Raw genomic sequence first — 21547 nt, 5'->3', positions numbered from 1 at the left:
TTTTTTTTGTAACCATATCAGACCGGAGCTCTCTGCACTTCTGCTGATCTTATTTCACAGTCCTTTTGACAGTTTTTTTCATTTTCCACATTCATCACTGCTTTCTGTGCATTACTTTGAGGAAATAGTTCGAAGCTTCTGCAATAGTGTGAGTGCATTTATCTGCATTTGTACAATTCTGCCATGCTGCTACTCGAAAGGGTGCAACTATAGTTTAACTGCAGCACACAGCACTCCCTGAACATTTTTCATATTCTTCATGGACACAGAAATACTTTTACTCTAAATAGGAATTTGTCAGCAGTTTAATTCTTTTACATCTGGGGTTACCCATGCCCAGCTTTTCCATCCTGGCCATTGCCATTCTACTGAATGCCGTGTCATTACCAAAAGGGCAAATGTAATGGTGTGTTAGGAAGTGCTTTTTCAGCTAAACTTTAAAATCTGGGAATGCTCTGCTAAACCCTATGTGTTTCCAGTGCATGAACCACACATAATGCCGGAGACTGTGATCAGCTAGCTTGGACTAGGTGATCTTGTAAGTCCCTTCCAACCTTGTGATTCTATGATTCTGCATCTTAATGTGATAATGGATTCATTTGCATCAATACGTGTTCTACGTGACAGAAAAGGTGGAAAGGGAATCCACGAACTTACTGATCTCTAGCTTTTAGAACAGGTAACAGAGAAATCTCAGTTAGGATGGCCAAATATCTACACATTGAATGCTAGTCCTGCTGTTGCTATATAGAATTCAAGGGAGCCAAGAGTTGTTGATAGATGCTTTATACTCAAAGAGTGACATGTCCTTCTCTACACTGGTTTCTTCAAAGATATCTGAGGTTAAACTACAGAACCGTGTAACTTAATGATCACAAAACTAAAAAAATAAAGGGGTTTTACAAGCATACTATAGTAATCTCATGTTATCTTTGCTCAGTAGCCCTCATTTACTTAGACTTGCTTTCAAATAGTGAATTTCTTAGATTCTGGTTGGAGTTTATTGAGCCAATTGACTATAAAATGTCTCTGCTTTACCACTTTGCTTTTTTCAAATTAATCACAATTATAAAAATTCCTTCTCTTCAGTTTCCATACTTTGAGTCCACAATACCATTCATTCATTATGTGATTAAGAAAAGGAGGTGTAGCGCCCATTTACTACAAATGAATACACTCATATGTAAATGGCCTTGATGCCCTGATAAAGTGCTGAGATTTACAGTCTTCACCGTTTAGAGATACACTAGTTAGAAAAAAAATAAAGCTGGACTTCCTGTCCGCTGAAGGACAAACAGTTGACAAACAGTTAAGATTTTTCCCCAGCAGAACAGACAAATCATCCCTAAGCAACAATAAATTCTTTTGAATAACGTCTAGTTGTTTACTTCTGAGAAAAGAAAAAAAATTTCTCATGCAACACTCTCAAAATGATCTGATGAGCACAGTTCAATCTGAAAAATGGAAGATGTTAAAGTTTACCCTCATGAAATTAACAAAAGATTTTTGTTTAGTACTCTAGGTCTGAGAATCAATGCATGGTTGCATACATTCATCCGTGCATTATCTGTTTGTTTATCAGAATTCCCACTTCAAGGTGGTACTTAATTTTCTATTAACGTCCTTGCAAAAAAAAATATATATATATAATAATAAAATATATTTTAAAGTCTGTTTTGAAGCTTTATTACAAATCTGCATCTTCAGATGAGCCACATTTTTGCATTACGATCTTATTTAGGGATTCACTATATAAGTATCTTTCCGTTTGCTAAGATCAGAAAAACAGTACATCTACCACAACATCCATGTGATTTGGCTTTGTTACAGACTATTTGTTACAGTCATTTCCACGGTCTACTCATCTACTCAAAACAATTTTGGTTCTAGTATGAAACATAATCATCTTCTCTAAAGCTATAGTGATTTCAGAACATCTTCATAGGAGGCCATAAGAAAAAGCAAAGCCTTTGCAGCGTTAAAAACATCACTGCACTTAATATTTCAGTGACTATTTATTGTAGCTGTTCCCTCCACCAGAGGGGAGTAGTCTGATATCCCATAACAAAAGCAAACCAGTGCACTGCTGCATTTTATACCATGACAATGGCTCTATCCCAGCAAAAATACTGTAAAACCTTGGCAAATGCAATTGGTTAGTGCATGTGTAACTGTTACAGTTTGTATGCATGTATACAAACACACACTCAAGCGCATACACAATATCGCATTACTCTGAGAGTTAAGGAGCACTAGAAATCATTTTTGTAAACATTAACATTTCTGTTTGTTTAAAAGTTTATAAAGTAGAATGAGGATGAATTTCTAAAAAAATTGCACACATTTAATATAATATGCTCTGATTCACCCTGACAATCAATATAAGAATACTTCCTAGCGGATCTGCTTTTGATTCCCAGCACAAAACTTCTGGCAGTTACAGTATGCTATAAAGTCTCAACTGCTTTTCTAGCCCAGACCTAAGATGCTGACCTGTGCCCATCACTAAGACTACTTTGTCTTGAAATTGCACATCTTCTTTCCCAAACAATGTCAAAATTTCAGGTTTAGTCAGTAGTTCTGTACACTGATTATGTCATTGCTTCCACAGGCTTCTGAACGTGCTCCTGCAGCAGTCAAATCTTAGCGAAATTAATCATCAGGACAATGAGGTGAGTGAGCTTGTGCCATAAACCACTGTCTCAGGTCCTGGGATCATACAGTTCATGCTGTGCAGAAGGAGTCCACTGAACTTTATGATGAGAGTATGCATAAGCCAAATTTTTCTATAATGCATTTTGCTAAACCATGCAGAGCCCTATCTCATTCTTCCCACCGTGCATGATGCATCTTTAGACTAATAAAATTTCTCCATGTTCAGTTCTCTTCTCTCACTTGCCAAGACATAAACCGCTTTTGATTCTTCCTAAGTTAGATAATGGGCTTAATTTTCAATTTTTCCAAACGTCCAATCATCAAGAATTAAATTCTCAAGAAAAATATCAGAAACCTAATATAGCACAGGAGAATTACAGAAAGACAAAAAATCGTCTGATCCTTAAATAACTGCACCCTGCATGCACGCACAGGAGAGTGTCAGCTCCCCAGATGTACTGTCCAGATAGAGAAGCCAAGGCACAAGAGAGACTCTGTATGTCTTTCCATATGTTTCTCTTCACACTAGCAAACACTCAAAGATGCTTCTCATCTTCATGGTGCCAGACCCACCACTGAGCTGCCGATTTTCCCTCTTCACATGAGCCTCCAATGTCCACAGGGTGGTTTGCAGACTGTTTACAGCAACCTAAACCAGATATCTGGTTTGTCTTGGCATGGAGTTACATTGCTAATGAATTGCATGGAATCATGGATGACAATTTCAATCCATAGTGATTGCAGTGCATCACTGAATGCAATTTGGAACTTTTATCCAGCTCGCAGTCACCTGGCAAAGGGAAGACATTTGTTCAACCGTCAGTATTAGGCCCTGAATATTCAATGTTTTCTGAGAAGTGTGGATCCTCATAGACGATTTCAGCTAACAGAGCTGTTCTCTTGGCACAAGTAAAGCACTTCAGATTTCCCGTCTTCTACTTTAGAGAAACACACTGATCAATGCATGAATATGTATCAGTAAAAAGTACATCTGAAAGTTTCATTTGGTTTCCACAACCATAGCTTTCTGTAGATGTACTTATGAAACATTCTAAGATCACGATAGAAAGAAACATTCTCTGAAAAAGCCAAAATATCAGCAAAACTGATATCACACTACACTTCGCAGAGGCAAACATAGCTGCTGACTGCTTCAGGTCCCCATTTGCTGGATTCCATCTGTCTGTGGTTATCAAACTGCTGATCAATCATCTACATTTTTCTTTTTTTCTCCTTTTATGTATCTTATTGCTGTATATTTTTTTATAAATGCACAATTTAGGAACTTTATTATTTTAATATTACATATTTCTAGATCTTTACAGCCCTGCAGCTTTGACATTTCTGTTATCACCCCCATGCTCCCTCTCAAAAGCACAGATGACGCTGAAGGGTGTACAAATCAGATGGTTATGAGCAGGTTGGCCCTTGCCCACATTGGGTGTGCTGCTACCACCAGCTCAGTCTTCTATGCTCTTGTGGGCGCTCTGAAAGGACACGTGGAACACACAAATTATTAGAAAAGAAAAAGAGAACAAAACAGGAAACAGCATTGTGCTCTGTCTCAATCCTTGGTGTGCCCACACCTTTAATGCTTGCTGCAAGTGTCATCTGAAAAAGGGTGTACAGCAAAAGGAACAGAAAAGATCTGCAAAGATTATTATAGAATGGCTTCCTTTTACAGGCAGGTCAATAATTAGAACACACAAACTATGAAAGGACATTCAGCTCTGACAGAGGGACAGTATAATATAAGTCCACAGCATCATAAATGCTATGGAGAAGATGCAAAGAGCATGATTATTCACTGTTTTTTACATCTAAAATGATGGGGACACCCAAAGAAATCATCTGACAGCAGTTTTACAGGAAATGAAAGAAAACGCTTTTTCACAAAATGTATGGTTATCCTTTGGAGGTCTGGATGGCATAGGAAGTCCTTAGTGTGATTATCAGATGTTATATTATTGTGTATCACTAAGCCTTATTTCTTAATATTTCTCTAAGTATTTTCTACTGACCCTGGGAAAACTTTGATCTCTAAGCACAGTTCTTAAATTCTCTCATGTTATATCTGTCTCAGCTGATAGCAATAGTAAGAACAGAAATCTGATTTTTCAAGAATCTTGCTTTTTGCCAGTATCGACTGAGAGTAGATGACAAAAATCTGGCCTGATACACTGCAGCTTCCCCAATTTCAGTGATTGTTCTGACTGTCCAGAGCTAGGTGCAAGGATCCATGTCCCAGATGGAGATTACCTCACTGAATTCTCCCTTAATAGTACCCACAGGGTGTGGGAGCCCATCAATGATACTGGGTTCCCAGTACCAAAAACACGTGCCCACTGACATCAATGGTAGAACTCTCATTAATTTCAGTGAGACAGGATTAAATCCTCATTTCTGGTTTTACGAAACGAAAACCCCCATGATTAAGATTTGGAAAACCTAACTAAAAACAAAACTGCTCTTGTTCAATTGTTTTATTTTGTCATCACCCATATTTAACCCACCCGAGGACTTGAAAAGAGTTATAATATATCTGATAGTTCAGAGAAATAAAAGTTAAGGGGTTCAAGCTTTCACTTAGAAAATCACTGCTAACCACTTTTAGTATTTATGCACTGATTAGCTTGTCTGCATTGATGTTTTATAGCTTGTGTTTAATCCAAATTGTTGTTAACTAGATTTATGAGGTTCCACTCAAGTTCCAATTTCTTTTCCACTTAACATTTGTGGGTTTTTTTTTTTTACCATTTTGGATCCCAGGCAAGACCCTTGACATACAGTTTCAGTAGTAAAAGATAGTAAGCACGTCTGCTCAAATTAAAAAGTTACCACATCTGAATAATCTGAATGAATTTTAAGAAACATGTTGAATTAGAAACATCTTTACTATTATGGACTTAGAATAAACAATGGGTGTATAAAACAATGTTGATGAAGGTGAAATTAACACATCACGAATTCTATGAATAGAGACTGACAGAACACTACTAAGATGGAATGAAAATGCAGATCCATCACTGTTTTCTTCCTAAATGAGAGATAATGGCCTCAAGTTGCACCAGGGGAGGTTCAGGTTGGATTTTAGGAATAATTTATTCTCTGATTGAGTGGTAATGCATTGGAACAGACTGCCCAGGGAAAAGGTGGAATTAATATCCCTGGAGGTGTTCAGGAAACACGTAGATATGGCACTGAGAGACATGATTAGTGGGCATGGTGATGGTGGGTTGATGGTTGCAATGATATTAGAGGTCTTTTCAACCTTAATGATTCTGTGATTCTATGATTCTCTGAATATAAACTGTAATTGTTAGATGTTTATATTGTGAGTCCTTTTGTTAACATCACTGGGGCAGTTCTTTAGCTTGCTGATTAGAGTCAGCTTATAATTCTTATTTTGAATTAAAGGTATGGTCTGAGTTAAACACCATACTGTGTTATGACAGAGCACACGCCTGAAACAGGCCTCTCTCACAGGACCCAAGCTTAGCAGTGAGGAACCACCTCCCCGGCCATCATGGTCATGATCACACATCATTTGAGACAGTTACTGTCAGGTACAAAAGAAGCCTTTGTATTTGTACTGATTATCTGCAATAACTCTAAAAAGATCATCGCAAGGTTCCCCATTATGGCTAGTTACCAAATTGCAGCTAATTATTTCAGTTCAAGGCAAAGAAAAAAGAGTCAGTCCATCCCCAGTGGTTTCAGAACAGTCTAGTTTTTCTACAGCTACAGGAGATGCAAAGGGCATTACTGTGCATGACCTTTATTTGCTCTCTGCATTTGTGGCTTTCAGGGAATGACTTCACTCCACTGGGCTGCTTTCCACAACAGGCCACAGCATGCACAGACCCTACTGCACAAGGGAGCAGACCTGACTCTAGTGGATAAAGACTTCAAAACCGCACTGCACTGGGCCGTACAGGTAAGCTACAACCACAATTTCTCTGGACTGTTGCTTGAACTGAATCAGTCACCAAGTTGAACTAAACAGAGAGAAATGGATGCTAAGAGCACTCATGAACACCCTCAGCATTTTGTTTCTGAGCATAGGACGAGGAATCCAATGCCTACTCTGGAGGGCAAGGCATACTTCATGTAGGCTCAGCACTCTTGCCCTGGAATAACTTTTTATCCCACAGGAACTACCCATATGCTTCATGCTGAACTCACACTGACATTTTTTCACTGAATCAAGGTTGCAGGAATGAGCAACTTAAAGTCTTACAAGTAACCTGTGGTAAGAAAGTACAGAAAATGCAAACTAAAACATAATTAAACAGCTATAATTGTAGAATAACTGGCTGAATGTTTGGACCTCTGCTTTGTGGCAATTAAGGAAGTGAAAGAGCCAAACATAATTCACATTGACCTGTGTGTCCCTATTTTCTATGCAAAAAAAAGTCAAATTGCTAAAAATCGCCTGGAAGGTCATTAGAGGGAAAAGCAAACAACAACAAAAAAAACACAGATAAATAAATGCACATGAGATTAAACACTATCATGCAATTGGTAATGCATGTTGTAGTAAGTTATATAAAATACCATGTCATTTTAAGAAGTTAAACCTCACTGCAGGAAAAACCGAGATGAAAAATGGAGAGCAATCACATAAATGTGTTTTTACTTGCTCACTTGCCATAGCAAGTTCCGGTATCAGTGTTCAAAACACCTGCACAACAGATAGACAAAAACAGAACTTAAACAAAAATTCAGTAACATTTTCCTACAATGACTAAATATTTGCATCCTCACCTGATCCAAATCCACTCATCTTATAAATGCATGTTACCAAAGAAATTGAAAAGCTGCCATACACTATAAATGAGTAAAGATATCTATTTGCTTCAACCGCAGACTCACTCTGATGGTTCACGTACAATTATGCTTTAACCTTTGTAACTGATGTTATTTCAACAAAAGTTTCATTCTTTATTCCTGAACAGCCTTAACCTGTGTTACTTCCTTCTCTACTGTGCCTTGGATGCTAAAAGTATCTATTCTAAAATCCAATGTGCATTTTGTCTAGGCTTGCTCCTGTGCAGGCTGCTTCCAGTGGGAGCCATCTGAAACTTATTGCAGGCAGCCACAGGTGGGGTAGTTATCTGGATCAGAGCTCTGGGGCTGAGCTGCCTATAAAACAGAAAGACAAAGGCAAATCCACATCCCTTCAGGACTCTCTGAGTGACACTCATCTTAATCTCCTGCTGATTCTGTTTTGTGAATGTTATGATTTAACTCCACTGTTAACTCCTGCCTCCAACTATATCCCACAGATTGGCAAAACAACTCTTAAAAAGAGGTAAAATTGCAAATGCACAAAATCTGTGCTGGTTCAGTTGAAGGCAAATTACAAATCCCTCTTCTTTCTCCCCTTAAGCTGCTCTCCTAAGTCAGAAGAAGCAGGCGCAGGAGAACTACAGTTCTCATCTTCTTGTCAGATTCCTGCTATGAAGCCTTATAAATCACTTATTCCATCCACATTTTTCTCCATACAACAAGTCAAGAAGGGCTGGTTCAAATACCAGAGCATGGAATAGAATTGTGAGCATTTCTCACAGGCTTTTCCAAGAAGAAACATTTTCAGCCAGTACTCTCTGTTGCCTTACTAGGCCCAGGGGAAAGAGGTACTCTGGACAGCCATGGCTTTCTCTACTATTACATCTTTGCTGCATAGGATCCTCATTCTCGCATATCCATTTTAGTATGTTCAATGAGTGTTCTCTCCAAGATGAAGGCAGGATCATGCTCTTTGAAGAGATTCTCAGAAAACGTTTAATAACCTCTCCCACAGCCCCTGGAAAAATGATATTTTTCCTTTAAGAATTGCATTTATATCTCCAAACAAGAGCCTCACAGAGCTCAGGCAGTAACAGCTGCAGGGCCTGTTTTCGTCTGAATAGGGCCTTGTGTTTAATTTCATTTTTAAAAAAATGCAGTAAGGGGAAGACCAGGCACAGCACAGAAACTTGTTTCAGAAGCTGCAGGGCAAAGGCAGTCAGTGCACACTGGGCTGAAACACAGAGCAGAACCACATAAAAACCATCATCCACTATTGGAAGCCCAGTTCCCCTGAGTATTCTGCACAGAACAATTGTTCCACACTCTCTGTTTCCAAGAACAGATGTTTGTGCTTGGTGTCCCATCAGGCAAACAGGGGCTGCAGAGCTTCAGCTCTGCGGAGACCTTACCTGCCTCAGGTCTGCTCTACCAACTTTCTGCTGCCTGAGTTCATGCCTTCAATGCAGATGTGTTACATTGCTATTGGAAACACACATCATTTTCATCTGAAGTGAGAAAGTCTTCTGACAAATTTTTCATGCACAAAATGTGAGTTGGTACAAATCAGGCTATAGTAGGAGTGTCTCAGGTGTTCCTCTCCTTTCATTCCAACCAGCAAATGATGGGATCCTGCAAGAACCTGTTAAGTGGTATTGAAATGAAATGTAAATTCTATTTAAGTCCTAAATAATGATGCCATTAAAATCCTAGTAAAATACAGTATATACAATATTACTACATAGTAGCATACTATGTGCCACTATATCATAATAGTATCATCAGTATCTCAGAAAAAGTATGGGAAGATTTGGAGGCTTCCTACTTTGTCTTGCTAGTTGGCATGAATTTTGCCAGAAGTTTCTTTGTCTCTTTCTTAAAACTCTGGCTCCCAAAGTCATATGATTATGTAAAAATATCAGCTTTCATTTTAAGAACAAACAATGAAACCAAGATTTCTAGCAATCATTTCTTGTAAAGCTAAGAAATGTGAAACTCCAGATAAAAAGAAAGCGGCAACTAAAAGAAACCATCAAATATAATTTTCTGTCATGCAAAGCTACAGTGCTGATTTTTTAAAATATTTTTATTTGCAGCATTAACATTTAAAAAATACAAACCTGGAATATTTGCTCTATAGAAACAATGCAATTATTTCATTCCCCACTTTCTTGAGAGCAGAAAGAATATCTCAAATGTACTATAAAAGAACAGCAGAGTTACTCATTTGCCTTCAGCTGGAAGGCACAGCAACATCTTTGTATCTCTTGGAAGGTGTGAACTCACAGGCATTCCAGGATGTCTAGGAACTAACCCATGTTGGTTCAGGGCATCTCAAAAGGCTATTTAAAATGTATGAACTGAGTTCATTGCACAGTACGTGCAAAAATGGGTATATTTCCTCCACGTTACATGCTGTTTCCTGGAGACAGCTATTAAGGGACAGCAGCAATTTCTTTTTTCATGTCACTGACATTAGAAGACAATTTTGACTGCTAAGAAGCAAATGAAAAACAGATTCATTTTATATTTTTTGTTTAGTCATTTCCTTAAAAAATCCTTTTCTTGGGTAAATCCTGTCATTCCACTGAAGGTAAAGCTGCTGCTCATGCATGGCAGTAAGGCTCTGTAGAGAGAGCTAAGTTGCAAAATGAGGAGAAAGAGGAATTGCAAAAAGGATACTTTTGAGTAAAAACAAACATACTCAAGTACTATCAGAAGCTTTGAATTTGGAGGATTATAATAATTTTACAGTATGGACTTCTGATCCCCAGGATCATTCCCCAGTGATATTCCATTTTACCTTCTTAGCTATCATGTACTTCCCCACTTCTGTTTATGCCAGCTTGTAAGCTGAAGCACCCTTTGTGATTTGTAAGTGATACTGAAGTGCACAATACTGACATACAAACTTGCCAGCACATTCAGACCATCAGAAAAAAAAATGCCCTTACATGAAATAACTGACTGTTAAGCATTAGATTCTTCAAGCATGAACACGCTGTTGACAAGGTAATTATTCATGCCAATCAAATTTCTACGAAAATCAATTGCAGAACTCCCACTTAGCTTAGCAGGAATTTGGGGGGTGGGGACAAAAGCCACAGGGAAGCACACAGTCATTCCCAGACGTCTTCTTAGCACACAGTGTATGTTTAACTTTGTAAGTGGATGCTGGAACATGAGTCATGAGCATGCACCGCACCTTTTCTTTATCTGTAAATGTCCTAATTTCCTATGCTTACAAAAAGGGACTGGAAGGTAAAGCTTTCAATTTCTCAGATAGCAGAATGGGATAAATCCTTCTGCTACTAAAGAAAAAAAAAAAGGTGACCTATTTTTCAAAGCACATAAACAAATAGCTTATCCAGAGAAATCAGTCCTCACAACAACGCATAACGCACTAGGAGAGGAAAACTGCCAAGTAACTTTAGTCATAGGCACGGAACACAATAAATCATATGCACTTATTATACAAGAATTCAAGTGAAAATAAAATTCTCTGAGAGACTTGGCCAGTATGTCATGCAGGTTTTTGTTTGAGCAAAGAGAGAGCAAGTGGGGCAGCAACATACAGTAGCCATGGAAGTATGCATCTGTGGCTGTCACCTGGTAACTTTTTCTAACAACCAACAAGGGTGCTGAGAGCACAAATATTTTAGAAACACTGTGTACCCTTCTTGTACCAGAGGCAAGCAGTGCTCTGAGGACCACAAGACAAAGTATTTTGTACAAGAACACTTTCTCTTTCCAAAAGTACCACAAAGTCAAGCCAAGCTGGGTTGCCCTGTGTCGGGAAGGAACACTCTCAGTGGGTGTGTGAGTCTGAAGTACCAGGGTTAGGGGAAGACAAATGAGCTGCTCTATTAGCTGGCTGCGTCTCACCAGTGTAACTACAGCGGCGTCAGTAGAGTCGTTGTTAATTTATGTTGGTTTGCCATCAGAAACACACCCTGTGAAGTGCCTGGGCTGCTTCCAGGCAACTCCTGGCAAAGCATCACTGGCAGGAAGAAAGCTGAAGATGGTGTTATGGGTTGTTCCTTTCCTCAGCATGACGCCTGGTTGACTCTGTCCCCTGAGAGCAGAGAAACCATAGGGTGCTCCTTCCTCTGCTCTCGTTCTCTGCTGCCATCACAGACATTGCATCGTTTCAGCTGAAATATAAAATTCCTTCATAGTGACATGGTTCTTTACAATGAGATACGGATGTGTAGCTCTGACATACCCTTAATATCTGATTCCAACCAGACTTCTCCTCACTGTTAAAGCAGCACTGAGTTTATCTCGCACTTATTCTAAGTTGAAATTCTGAACTTGTATTACAGTAGAGGAAATGATATATTGATGTCACACACAGCCATAGTACTCACAACATAAACACCAGAAAAACTGCATTTCAGTGGCATCAGCCCTATAAGGGAAAAGATTATATTAGAAGAACAGTTCTATTTTACTTGTATGGCTGTAACTGAACAAACAACTGATAGCAAAGCCTTGAGTCAAAAATCAAGACTTTTCAACCCTCAACTAGCAGAATGATGTGGGAAAAGTCTGTGGAGTGATTTTTGCTTTCAGTAAACTCAGAATTTCAAAATCAAAAAATGTAACTTTGAGAGAGAAGGCATTTTTACCAATGTAATCATCTCAACTGGAGTTGAAAACTATCCACAGGCAAACTACCTGTTCACATTTTGCTATGGGCTGCTCAACAAATCTTTGTAGTGGCTCACATGACTATTTCAGTGAAGGAGAAAACATTATTTGCTCTTTTCTTCAGGGGTCCTCTTGGTGCTACAGTCAGCTTCATATTAAAATACACTATATGTGTCTGTGAGAGATAAGAGAAGGATGAAAGCACTGGGAGATGAGCCAGCATTCTATTACACACAATTCAGAGAGCACCAATGATGAACAGGGATGATTTCCAGGAGGAGGATGGAAATACTGATGAAAATTTTATTTAACCTACAGTCATTTATAGAGTTTCTTTATGAAAACAAGTTACCTCCCAGAGTAGGAATTAAAATAGTATTTGCTTGCTGCAACAGACAGGGGTGAAATTATAGTTAAAATGTCAAGTTGTTCAAGGTCAGAGAAGAAGGACATCAAAAAGAAAGTCAAAGCTTTGTATTCACAGATGCAGAGAGAAAGTGGAAGAAGGGGAAACACAGCCCTAATGTGAAATGCTAATGCTAAAAAGCAAGATCGAGGACTGCTGGTAAGAAATTTCTATTCAGTAAAAATGTATAAAAATATAGGAATATTTTAAAATTCACACTAAATGCAAAGGCAAACTAATACAAACTAACCACATAACCTCCAGAGACATTCTCTTGGAAGAAAAACACTTTATGAGGATTTTCTGAAAACAATTAAGCAGCCCGTAACTTGTTCTCTCTGCCTCCCATCTGTACATTGCCAGTAGCCACAGGCCAGTTTTGCAGTCTCCCTCACATTACAGTTCTCTCTTTGACGCTGTATCACCTACTTCACCAGAGTTCTGACAAGGGGAAAAAAATTACCATCTATACAGTGCATTTAACATTAAAAACTTTGTACTATGGACAACTGAAGATCTGGAGAAGAAAATGTAATGTTCTGACAGGATACTAGGTAAGTGCCAATAGAATATCCTACTAAAATTCTGGCTTTACATAGCAACTGGGCGTATGCAACCATTGAGTTATAAGAAGAAAGGCTGTAGCAATAGTGATGATAAATTGAGTCGACACAAGTAGAAAAAATGTCAAAGCAAGAAAAGCATCCTGAATATTCATGATTCTCCTCATGGTATTTCATACAGTGGATATTTCTGGAAGAACTATTTTCTAAATTTGAAAGCACTATCAGAACCTGGACTTTATATTATCCAGCCTAAAGAGAAACAAATTGTAATCAAGGGAAAGTAATAGCTAATGAACCTTATGTTAGTGATTTTTTTGTTAGCCACTGTCTGAGATAAAAGCTTGCATAAAGTACAATGAGAATTCGCCTTGCAAAAGAAAGCTTTAGTACATTTCTCTTTTGCAAATGAAGTTTATCAAGATGAATGACCTAAGAAATAGGTCGTTCAGGGGAGTGAATAATGGCTGGCAACTGATAAAGGTGTAAGAACTAAACTGGGGAGAACCTTGGAGAATGATATAAAAACATAAAACCAAAAATAATTAATAATGTGAGAAAACACTGGTGAAAAGAATTTGAATGCAAAAAGAGGAGAATGAAATGTAGGGATATATAGAAAGATTGCAAAACTATATAATTTTCCTATGGTAAATTTACCACTGAACACCCTAGTCTAACAATAATACTGTGGGTTTTTGCTAAATTTAAACAGGAAGACTACATTTTTTGTGACCTCAGCTTGAAGCTATCAATTCAAGAATAAGGGCAGTGTAAGCATTTCAAGACAATTTGTGTGCAACTTAAAAAAACCATGATAAATGTAATGATAAGAAGGCATTCCTAAAAAGAAAGAGTTGAAAAGCCACAGACAAGTTGGCCAGAGAGTTTTTGCAGAAGATTCACAATATTAGAAAGCACCCTTGGATGATATAAAAAAAAATAATTGAATTTCATAATGCCTGTTATGAAAATAGTACCTATTTTATTACAGTGGTCTGCAACATCAGAGATGGATGTGGTGTTATAGCAGTAGAGGCTGAATCTTCCCATCCATATTCTGTTACACTTCATTTTTGCATGACAGATGGAAGCAGAGGAGCAGTCTGACAGTAAGGCATCTAACATGGAAGTGCACATGAAGCAAAGGTGTGTCATTTAATTCCTCCATATGGAAAAAATGGCAGCGGCCAGAGTGACGATAGCAACACAAAAGACAGTCTGCATTCTGGGTGGCTATGCACAGATGTCACACCACAAAATGTAGAGCATCTTGATCAGCCTATCCACATGAATCAGGCAATTATGACCTTGAACTTTGTAAAGAATTGAATATCAGCCTTGGTGCATTGGAAATTATGGCGGCAACGCTGGAATACCACAAAGTTTGGGCTAGGTGGGACCCATGGATGTTCACACAGAAATAGAAAGAACACCTTATGCAAGTTTGTCAGGACCTGTTGGACAAATACAGGGATCAAAGTGGCAATTTTCTAGATTACATCACTACTGGTAATGAGATGTGGGGTTACCACTAGGAGCCAGAGTCAAAACAGCAATGCAAGGAATGGCAACACATGAATTCCCTTTTGAAGAAAAAGTTCAAGATGCAAACTTCAGAGGGTAAATTAATGTGCACTGTCTTTTGGGATAAGAAAGGACTAATCCTTTGGATTCCCTGGAATCTGGACAAACCATCACCTCTGACTGCTACATAATGATGCTGACTTAGCTGAAAGCTTGAACTTCCAGAGTCGGGCCAGAGAAGAAGACCTTTCTCTTGCAAGATAATAATGCCAGGCACCATACCAGTGTGAAGATTGTGGATCATATTTCCAGTCTTGGCTGGATTGTGCTACCACACACATCATATAGTCTATATTTAGCACCTTCTGATTTTCATCTCTTCAGCTGACTGTGTGTGCAGCATTGTACTAGCAGTGATGCCACCTACATCACAGTGAAATAGTGGGTCACCTGTCCTGGTGCAGATTTTTACAATTGCAGAATTCAAGCTCTTGTTCATCACAAGCATAAATGTGTAGCTAGTGGTGGTGATAATGTTGAAAATGTGTGTTTTGAAGCTTAGAATTGTTCTATCAAGTAGTGTTATTGTGCTCTTTGTATCTGTTGTAGTTTCTATGGAAATAAATAGGAGACATTACTTCTAGAGCTACTTACATAAAACAGTACAGAAGGCTATTAGCCATCTTCAAAGCTATTATTGTTTTTTTCAGATAAATAGCTTTTCTCAGATAAAAAGCTGTTAGAGTATGTTTGAATGTCAATGAATCAAGGTAACACCCTATAAGGTATCCCACTGAGAAAATGTGAAGGGATAACATAACCAAAGTCATCTTGGAAGCTTATCTTACACATTATATAGTTCATATCAACCTCATCCAGGATAGATCAAATACTCTTTGGTGAGGGACAGCTCATTGATAACCCAACAAAATTTTTAGAGAACCCCAGAATGGTTACTGTTGCAAGGATTTGTGCACAAGCACAGCCACCCAGAGCAGGCTTCCCAGGATGATGTACAACTGGCTTTTGAAGATCTTCACAACTTCTCTGGGAAACCTATGCCAGTGTTCAGTTGCCCACACAGTACAGATGTTCTTCCTGATGTTCAAACAGAATTTCTTGTGTTCCAGTCTGTTGTCATTGCCTCTTGTCCTGGAACTAAGCACCACTGAAATGAGCCCCAGTTTCATCCTCTTGGCACCCTTCCTTCAGGTATTTATAGACACTGGTGAGATTCCTCCCTGATCCTCCTATTCTACAGGCTGAAGAGTCCCAGTTCTGTCAGCCTTTTCTCACAGGAACAGTACTCCACAACCTTGGTTGTCCTCTGCTAGATTCTTTCCATGTGTCCTTGTCTCTCTTCTACTGACGGGCACAGATTTGGACACACTACTCCATGAATGGCTTCACGAGTGCTGAGTAGAGAGGATCTGCTCTCTTGTCATGCTGTTGATACTGTGCCACGTGCAGCCAAGAACACCATTAGCCTTTTTAGTAGGAAAAGCACATTGCTTGCTCATACTCAACTTCATGTCATCCAGTACTTCTGAGTCCTTTTCCACAATGACTTCTCATGAGACTGTTTTTATTTAGTAAGGTAATGAAATATAAAACCTGTACACAATCCAAAGGTAAAAACAAATAGGCACCAAGTACAGTGGACTTGCTTGGTAGAATGCAAAATTAAAAGTGGTTCAATAAATTTTAGGAATGAACAGAAACTAATGAAATAGCATTCCACACAGATTTGTGAAAAGCAAAAGATGCAAAAAATGAAGAGTAACAAACTAGTGGATTAAAAATTGAGCGGGGTTTAAATTACAGTGTTGATATAAAACAAAGAATCATAATTGTGGGACATACTAACGAAAGTGTAATACATGTGGGGTACAGGAAGTGGCAATTTCCTTTTTTTTGGCAGAATGAAAGTCACGATGGGATAATTATGTAATTTGGAGTGCTGTGGTTGAAGTAGGCTGTAGATATATTGGAAAGAGGCCAAAAGCAAGCACCAAGTATGTAAGTGGTATGAAAAACATGATCCATGAAGAGAAGCTAAAATGGTTTAGTCTAGAAAACGGAAGATTGATTGGAGAAAAAATAGTCTGTGAATAGATAAAATGGCAGTAAAAAGAGTGGAAATTTTTTTTATTCAAATGTTGAGTTGTACAAGACTATTAAGAGACTCAACCTGATGTGCAGAATGTAAAATTTGAATTTATGTAAGTATATAGTAGACTAATAAATTCAGTTAGTCCTGAACATGATAGAGATTTCTCTGATGCAAGTGCCAAATAAATGTATCCAAGAATTATTTTAATATGGAAAAAAAAACTGATAGCATAGGAACTGCAAAATAAAGACAGTTATTATTGAAGAGATGCAGGTGTTACTGTACATGAAAACCAATACTCCTTTTTCATCAAATATTCAGGCAACTAAGAATTAATACGAATTTTAAGATGGTTAATGATATTATAAAGTGCCTGATAATAGAAAATAAACTTGGATGGCATGACCATAAGTAGACTCTACATTGAATAGGTGAGTAAGCAAAGTGTATACAAAACAAAACTCTTGGTTTTAAAGGGATACATTTTGATAAACCAAGAACATTCTCAGCTGGACAGAGAAGCTCTGGGGCTTACAGATTCCATGACCCTGAATTTTTTCTACAAATACTGACAACTTTATCAGGAATCTGCATCATATAAGAGGAGAAAAAAAATGTGCATTAGAGGCTTCAGATATAATGGATGACTAACTATATTTCAACGATATATTTGGAGCAAGCAGACGTTTTTGAAAATAAGAGGAAAAGGTACTGAGAAGCAAAGAAATATCTTCAAGATCAAGAAATAAAGAGTAATTAATAATTAATGTTGAAGAGAGGCTGAAAAAAAAAATATTGGCATGGATAATCCTTGAAATCTGTCTTGCTTAATACTGTTTTGATAACTTGGCATAAAATACAGAGCCTTTCTAGTGAAATCTGACAATAAGAAAAAAACAGAAGACATTTACAGGAGAGAATGGAGATATCATAAAAGGAAAGCCACATCATTTTGAAATCTTAAATAATGCACATAGGATAAAATTGAATACAGAGACCATTTAAGTCTTGTACTTTGGTAATAATAACAAAACTTCTTAATGGAAACTAGAAAATCTACATTTGGAATTGTCTGTGGAAAAGAAAAAAGTAGACATATGAAACAATTAGGATCTTCTAATGAGGCACAGCTGTGAATAAAACAACAATTGTTCTGTGTCATATCAAAAGAGATACTTCTCACAGATAGAGGGAAGAGCTAGAGCTAGTACAAAGATGTGAGAACAATGTCTGTGTATGACTAGGTACAATTTTAATTATCATTCCCCAAGGAAACACAATTAAAACATAAAAGGACAGAGTTAGTAGAGAGAAATAGAACATTTTGCAAGCAAAATTAGAAAGGGTTTGGTTTACTAGAGTAGCAAGACAATAGCTGAGAAGAGATATAATAGTTGATTGTAAATACATCTGAGGAATAAATAATAATTAGAGGAAATAAGTATTTAATCTAAATAATAATACTGGCACAAAAACAAAGAGATATAAATCAACCAGGAGTGTGAATAGAAATCAGAGATTCTAATCATTAAAGCAAAGAAGTATTTGAACTGCCTTCCATTGAGAAGAATGGGGACAAAAACTAATTGCTTTTAATGTATGCAGTATGCTTAAGGAAGGGGTGTTGGCACCAGTTTCATGGTCTAAGAAGAATTTTCTATAGTAGTTTTTCCATATTGTTATTTTAAAAAATCATGATCTTTTAAATCTATTTCCGCAGAGATAGGACATGAAATGCTCAGTTTTATTTGCATGTTAGAGAACAATGTAAACTTTCTATTACGATATTAAAGCACTGAAGCAAATTTGCGAAGAAATTTTTCAAGAACCACTTGAGCAAATATTTGGTATCGCTTGTCTGGGTACACTTGGACAGGCTTACAGGAGTGCGCCTTTTGAGGTCCCTTCCAATCCTGAATTTCTATGAAATATGTCAGCTCATATTGTTCCACACTTTGCCTTAGAAAAACAGCTAAAACCCCAAGCTATTTCAAAGAAAATCATTGAGTAATTTACACTCTGTAACTTTTGGATATATTTGCAGTGATACATTATTTATTATTTTTGCAACTAGGAAATTAATAAAGCAAATCCTGTTCTCAGCAGGAGATTAGAAGCTTTTGGTTTTCATATTCAAATAGGCTAGTGTGCATAAAACAAAATACTATCATTTTATTTACTTTTCTCTAGCAGAGAAAATGCAGACTGATGTGAACTCTATTGTAAAATGCTTTTCTCCTCTAAATTTCCTTCCAGAGTGGCAACAGGATTCTGTGTTCCATCATCTTGGACCACTACCAAGGACCATCAATAATAAATTACGATGACGAGAACGGCAAAACTTGTATGCACATTGCTGCTGCTGCAGGCTACAGTGATATTATCAGCCAGCTGGCTAAAGTCCCAGAGTGCAACCTGCAGGCCCTTGATGTAGATGACAGGTAACCATGGAAACCTTGAAACTGAAATTGCTGCTTCCTTTCTATTAACCTGAGACTAGGTCTGTTTATTCTATAATCATGTTTCCTGTTTCACAGGCCATGGCCTAGTTAATGAACTGCACTTACAGAGATTGTGTGTTTGCTCAGAAGCCCTGCAAAGCAGTCCGACTCACATCTATCACATTGAATATAACAACTGGCTACTGTGAATGTTTTTTAACTTTGTGTTTCTGGTAGGAAATGATAAGATTATGTATGAAAGGACTTTGTCACCACTTGACTTAACTTCAGTCAAAATGGACATTCTTCTCAAAACAATGGAATGCGATCCTTCTGCTTGGAGCTGTGATCTGCTGCTATTTGTATTCAAGAAATGTCAATATTTCCTTGTTACAGTTCAGATGCTAACAGAGTATTCTTAAAAGATACCATCAGGAAATCCCTCCCCTTCCATTCTCACTCAATCCTCACCATGAATAATCCCTTATATCATAAATCCCTGTATCAAAATATCTTGGCCTCCCTCAGAATTTTGCTTCCAATTTCATTAATGCAAACAGACTCAATTGACCATTCTGATTTCACTATCCTGCTCTGTGGAGCAAAAGCCAAAGTTTTCTTGGCATAGGTCTTCAGGTATTTAAAATAATGGCATTCTTTATGGAAAAGTCCAATGAAATGGAACAGAAATAAAATCAACACAGTTCTGTAGACATTTCTAAGCATCAGAAAAATGTAAGAGAGAAGGTTCTGTTTCTATGAAAAGAGGAAGGGAGGAGCTTAACTACACCTAGGAGTTTTAGTTTTAAAACTCCTATTATGCGTTCTTAGCTACTTCCATAAAATGTATCACACTTAGAGAGGGGAAAAGATAAGCTGTTAACTATAAATACATAGTATATTTCCATTCTATTACGTTTCCTACTGCATTCAACTGGAATCACTGGGACTGCAACAGGCATAGAAAAGTCATCTTTATTCTTTCACATTGTAGTTTCCTTGTGGAGCTTTTAGAAATTTTACGAGTGTGTAATACTACAATTCTGAAACTGGACAGAAGTTTCCAAGGGTGTGCAAACCTCTGCAAGCAAGAAAATCAGTTTGACTCTCCCACCAAATTCAAGACAACTGTATCTGATTCAGTCTGTGCCCAACAGAGAGCACAGAAATAGTCAAAGGGGTAATTACAGCCTGGTAGATGTCCAGTTCTTCTCATTGTTCTAAGGAGGCTTCTTCTGCTATTACCTTCCTGGAGAGTCATAAGCCAGCCACTGTTAACTGTGTTCAGTGTAAGAGTGAGAAGGGCTTGTCCTTATGCAGAGCACAGCACAAAGAGTTATTTCAAATTCTGCTCTGAAAACTTCAGGTGCTCCTTCTACTCTACAATCCCAGAAATGAAACTGATGCTACTATATACCACATATAGGCATCCACCAGGCTCATATCTACCACCAGCCTCATATCTACCTTTACTACAGCTAAATAAACACATGTAGACAGATGCTGGTCTCTGGTTTTACTCCTTTTACTGGGAGCTACATCAGTGGGGGATTAATTAGTGTGAACTGCTTAAAATGGTTGTTGTGCATCCATTTGAATAGTATAGAAACACACCTCACTGTGTCACTAATAGCTTCAATAGTGTATTTATTAATCTGTATTAATGATATTCACTTTTCCCTAGGACACCTTTGCACTGGGCTGCAGCAGCAGGGAAAGCTGACTGTGTGCAGACACTTCTAGAGCTGGGAATAGATAGCAGCCCTCGAGACATCAATGAAAACACTCCTCTGACATATGCAATGTACTGTGGTCACACTGCATGCATTAAGCTGCTGTCTCAGGAGAACAGGTAAAGCAGAAACTCACATCTTTCTCGCATGTTGTTACTGACTAGAAAAGAAATTAATAGTGTTTATTAGTACTTTAAGTATTAGCAATTATAAGTATTATTTCTGTATGCAACTGAAGGGTTTGAGCCCTATGTGATGGTTCAATTCACATGCAATTCACAACCCAAATTTTCCACCAAAATAGCAACACTAAAATTAGTCATCTTCTGAAGATTCATCTCTGCGGTTACAGTGCTAGTCTGCCAGTCAGCACAGGGTTCTGAACCAAGAAAATGTGGGCATAGATGTTTCTCGGTCACCTTTGTGCATGAAATCTATATAGTTTCAAAGTTTAGACACACGCTTTCTACATTTTTGAGATCTATATACATTCGCTCTGTATTCATATAATCAGATAAAGGGATTGAACAAAAAGAAGCTTTGCCAGACAGACAGTGAAATAAATTTCATGTTTTCATCCTCAGAATAAGGACTTCCAAATAATTTCCTAGCCTGCCTTCCTTAGTTGTCTATTCAATTATCTCTCTTAACCAGTTTCCTTTTTT

General features: G+C 37.8%; 1 protein-coding gene across 1 annotated transcript in view; it reads left to right on the top strand.

The window, feature by feature from the left end:
* Window positions 1–21547, top strand: part of ANKRD55 (ankyrin repeat domain 55) — a 51944-nt gene that overhangs the window by 13267 nt on the left and 17130 nt on the right. Inside the window, exons 5-8 of the mRNA XM_010725432.2 lie at window positions 2612–2672; window positions 6464–6592; window positions 18965–19149; window positions 20834–21001. Of these exons, the coding sequence (XP_010723734.1) occupies window positions 2612–2672; window positions 6464–6592; window positions 18965–19149; window positions 20834–21001 (543 nt within the window). The remainder of the gene's footprint in view (window positions 1–2611; window positions 2673–6463; window positions 6593–18964; window positions 19150–20833; window positions 21002–21547) is intronic.

This window comes from Meleagris gallopavo, chromosome Z (genome assembly GCF_000146605.3).
Source record: "Meleagris gallopavo isolate NT-WF06-2002-E0010 breed Aviagen turkey brand Nicholas breeding stock chromosome Z, Turkey_5.1, whole genome shotgun sequence".
Classification (NCBI taxonomy): domain Eukaryota; kingdom Metazoa; phylum Chordata; class Aves; order Galliformes; family Phasianidae; genus Meleagris; species Meleagris gallopavo.
The sequence above is the reverse complement of the archived record's forward strand: the minus strand, read 5'-3'. Positions and strand labels throughout refer to the sequence as shown.